At 53.8% G+C, this 3,685-nt stretch overlaps 1 protein-coding gene across 1 annotated transcript; it reads right to left on the reverse strand.

The window, feature by feature from the left end:
* Positions 1-527: 527 nt before the first annotated feature.
* Positions 528-2,756, reverse strand: CCDC185 (coiled-coil domain containing 185). Its single transcript, XM_083608558.1, has one exon. The coding sequence runs from the start codon at positions 2,716-2,718 to the stop codon at positions 628-630; it is 2,091 nt and encodes a 696-aa protein (XP_083464684.1). The 5' UTR covers positions 2,719-2,756; the 3' UTR covers positions 528-627.
* Positions 2,757-3,685: the final 929 nt, after the last annotated feature.

Genomic DNA, 3,685 nt, shown 5'->3' on the forward strand with positions numbered 1-3,685 from the left:
CCATCATAGCCATATGCTAAAACAATATATTCATTATGTTTGCCAAACTACGGCAATTGTGCATGCACAGTGATAAGCACATGTGCTCAGCCGAAATAAATGGGACTAGTGTAAATGGTTGACCGTGCAGATTGCAGGCAACTGCTTAGGTTATTTAGCCCTAAAAATAGTATTTCTTTAGATAATAAATTATTGGAATATCTTTAAATATGATTCTATTCTTGATGTATGATGAACTGCTACATACTTTGAAATGTGTCATGAACCATTCACAAACTGTGTAAACTCCGTAATTTGTGAACACTTCAGATATTCATTGTAAAATAGAATTTTACAAAATCATAATTTGTTACAAGAATACTCAGTTCAAAGTGCCTAGCATTAAACCAAGGCCACTTTCCATAAAGAGTAGCACAGGGCCAAAGTTCAATTCTTTCTCTTCACAATCAAATCACAAATGCAAGTGATAGATTTTTAGTATAAACAGTAAATGTTTGTAAACCAAACACTTATGAGTCAAACAGTAATTAAGGCTCAAATCACTTTAGTGTACAGCAATGCAGAGCGAACGCATTACAACCATCTTTTTTTGACACAACACAGTCTGGAATGTTTCCTTAAACTTCATTACAGGCCTCTAAGGAGGCTTGCATTACGTTGCGCATCTAAAGCCATCTGGTCGAATGAATTGCGATTTATCAGGTCTCTCACTTTTTCTCTAAGGTCGTAAGATGCTTTGGCTATTCTCCTAGACTCGTCGATAGCTGCGTCCTTGTGCCTTAGAATCTGATTGCTTTTCTGAGCTTTCCTTCTTAAAGCTTCTTGCATTTCCCGTAGGTGACATTTTTCGTCATAATCAAGCTTCTGTTTGCGAAAATGGTGGTTCCGTTCTTTCATACAGTTCAGCTCTCTCACGCGCTGCGATCTGTCCCGGATATTTTTGGACATGATTTCTCTGGCCTGCTGGATCTTCATCTCAGCTATCTGCAGCAACATCTCCTTGCGCCTCCTCTTCTCTTCCTCCGTCTCTTTGGCTCTTACCTTGGCTATCAAGCCCTGCTCTTCTTCCTTTAAAGTCTTCTCCTTCAGTTCCCTGTTCCTTTCTTCAAGCAGCTGCTCCAGGATTTCCTGGGACCTCTGAAGCTTTTGTTCGATACACAGCCTCTTGTACAGCTCGTCGGCTTTGACCCGATCTTCCACCTGGTCCTTAGCGCTCATGTGCTTGGTCTGCTTGTAGTCATTCATATCGATTTTCCTCCTCTTCCTTTCCATATCCTTTATCAGCCTCTTCTCCAGGGCCTGCAGCATCCTTTCCTTGTACAAAGCAGAGTTCTGCTCTTTGGTACGCCTATCGCTTAACCTTTTGTCCCAGAGCTGTTTTTCCTGGCACCGTTTCCGATACTCGGCCTGAAGCCGAGCGTTCTCCAGCTTCTCCCTCCGCCTGCAATCCTGCTCTTTGGCCAGCTTCTTCCACTTCTTGTCCCGAAGCATCACATCCCTCTCCCGGGCTGCCAACAGCTGCTGCTCCTCTAGCCTGAGCTTGGCTTTCCGTTGATCGCGGTCCCTCTGCCACTGGTCCAGGCTGTCCACCAACTGGTACTGCCTCTCCTTCTCCGCCCTGGCCTTGTGCTGCTTCTCCTTCCTCCTCATCTTATCCCAGGCGTCGGAAACCTGCAGCTGACGGTCCTTCATCTCTTCCTCCTCCTGGTGCCTGGCGAGCATGAGGGCCGCAATCTTCTTGTCCCTTTCGGGGATCAGGTCCTCGTACCTTTTGTCCGTCAGGTCCTGCAGGCTGACCTGCGGGTCTCCCTTGCGGGGCTTGCGGCGGGGCTTGCGGCCCAGGAGGCGCTGGTGCAGGTGGGCGCTGGGGTCGCGGGGCAGATAGGCCTGAGGCTCCTCTTCCTCATACGGCCTCGCCAAACAGTGCATGAGGTCTGCCAGGCTGTGGCTGCTGTCACAGGGCTCCTGCCAGTCCCTCCGAGGGAGCTCCTTCTTCTCCAGGCGAGGGGAGGCCTTGCTGTCGAACTGGGCGAAGGAGAAGGAAGAGGGGCAGATGGAGGGAGGCTTGCTGGCGTCGGTGGGGAGATCCGTGCCATACTCCAAGGGCCGAGGCACCGGGCTGGCCCACTGGTCGTCGCGGAGCAGCTCCTCCACGCGGGTGCACCTGCCCACCGGGGAGCGCGCGGGGAGATCGGGGTGCCCCGGGAAGTCCCCGCCGTAGAGCGTGGTGCACGAGGTGGTGCACGGCGTGGCGCAGCCTTCGCCCGCCGGCGCCAGGTGCTGCTGCTGCCAAGCGGACAGGCGCAGAGGGGAGGCGCAAGAGGCAGACGCGGCGGGCCGCTTGCCACGCGGCGCCGTCGAGCAACCCTTGCCCTTGCGCGGCGGGGGCAGCAGCAGGCCTCCCTCGTCGCGGTACGCTTGCGCCAGGAGGTGTCGCCGCAGGCCGCCCTCGCCGCCCGCCACCTCGGGCTCCGAGCTGTAGGCGTCCGGAAAGGGCCGCGGCGGGGAAAAGCGGCCGGGGCTGCTGCGTCGCCGCGCCATCCTGCGCGGGGTCTCGGCGCCCGACAAGCTGCAGCACGACGTGGCGGGCGCCTTCTTGCGGCCCTTGCTGGCGCTGGGCGCGCCTCGGTCGCTCGGGGAGACGCGCCACCCGGGCTCCGCCCCGAGGTACTGGCCCGACCCGCGCCGCGGCCGACGCCGCTGCTGGTGCCGCCTCATGGCCGATGTGGCCTCGGGCCCTGGCGCACGCCGCCCCCGGCTGCGCAGCAGCACAGTCGGCGCCCGCGCGCGTCACAATGCCTGGCCAAGGAGGGCCTGGGCCGCAGCTGCCTCGGCCGGCCGGCGCCCTCCGCGCAACCCCGCCCGCCCGCCTGCCCGCGCGGGGACCCTGGTGCCGGCTTGTTCCGCACCCGGCCTCGCGGTCGCCCCCAGCGCCATCTCCTCCCTTTCTTCCATGGCGCTATCTTCAGACGCGCGCTTGTTCTCGCTGAAACCAATGGGGTGAATGAAGTCATTCCACCCCAAGTTTGCATTCAACCCACTGTTTCTTTGGCGGCCTTCAGTTCGGTCCTGGGGTACAACAAACATGTGAAGGGCACCTTGCACGTGTAGTTTACCGAGCTACACTTCCCAGGATTTTTCAGGGGAAGCCCTCTGCCTTCAGGCACATGTGGTCTGACACTTTATCATATAGCTTTTTAACGTGAGCTTTTGTAGGCAAGAGTGAGAAAACTCATCACACAGTAAAGCAGTTTGGATAATCTGAGATGCTTTCCTGTGTAAACCCAAGTGGTATTAGAGAGAGACTTAAATTTTGTACAGCGACTTAATGGGATACATAATGCTATGCTAAATATAGCTATAATGCTAAATATATGAATTTTTCAGTGACCTACATCTCGGTTAATACCATATTCCTATGCAAGTCCCATTAAGTACAAGGTGCATTCTGAGTAAGTGTGCATTGGATTGCAGCCAGGATTATTGAAGTCACAGGATTACAGTGTTTTAGGCTGCAGTCTTCATGAAAGTAAGCCTTATTGAATGCAGTGGGTTTTAACTCTCAGACATAGCAAATGTGCATTTTGAAATAATGTTGGCAGCCTTTTGCAGACAAAAGATTCAAGTGTAGTATAGGAGCAGATAGTGTTTTGGACTTGGATCAGGAAAGAAAATCTCGGTGTAT

The sequence above is a fragment of the Podarcis filfolensis genome, assembly GCF_964270895.1.
Source record: "Podarcis filfolensis genome assembly, chromosome: 3".
Lineage (NCBI taxonomy): Eukaryota > Metazoa > Chordata > Lepidosauria > Squamata > Lacertidae > Podarcis > Podarcis filfolensis.

Bases quoted from the DNA above. Each gene is read 5' to 3' on its own strand.
- CCDC185 (XM_083608558.1), bottom strand. From the start codon at position 2,718: ATGAGGCGGCACCAGCAGCGGCGTCGGCCGCGGCGCGGGTCGGGCCAG.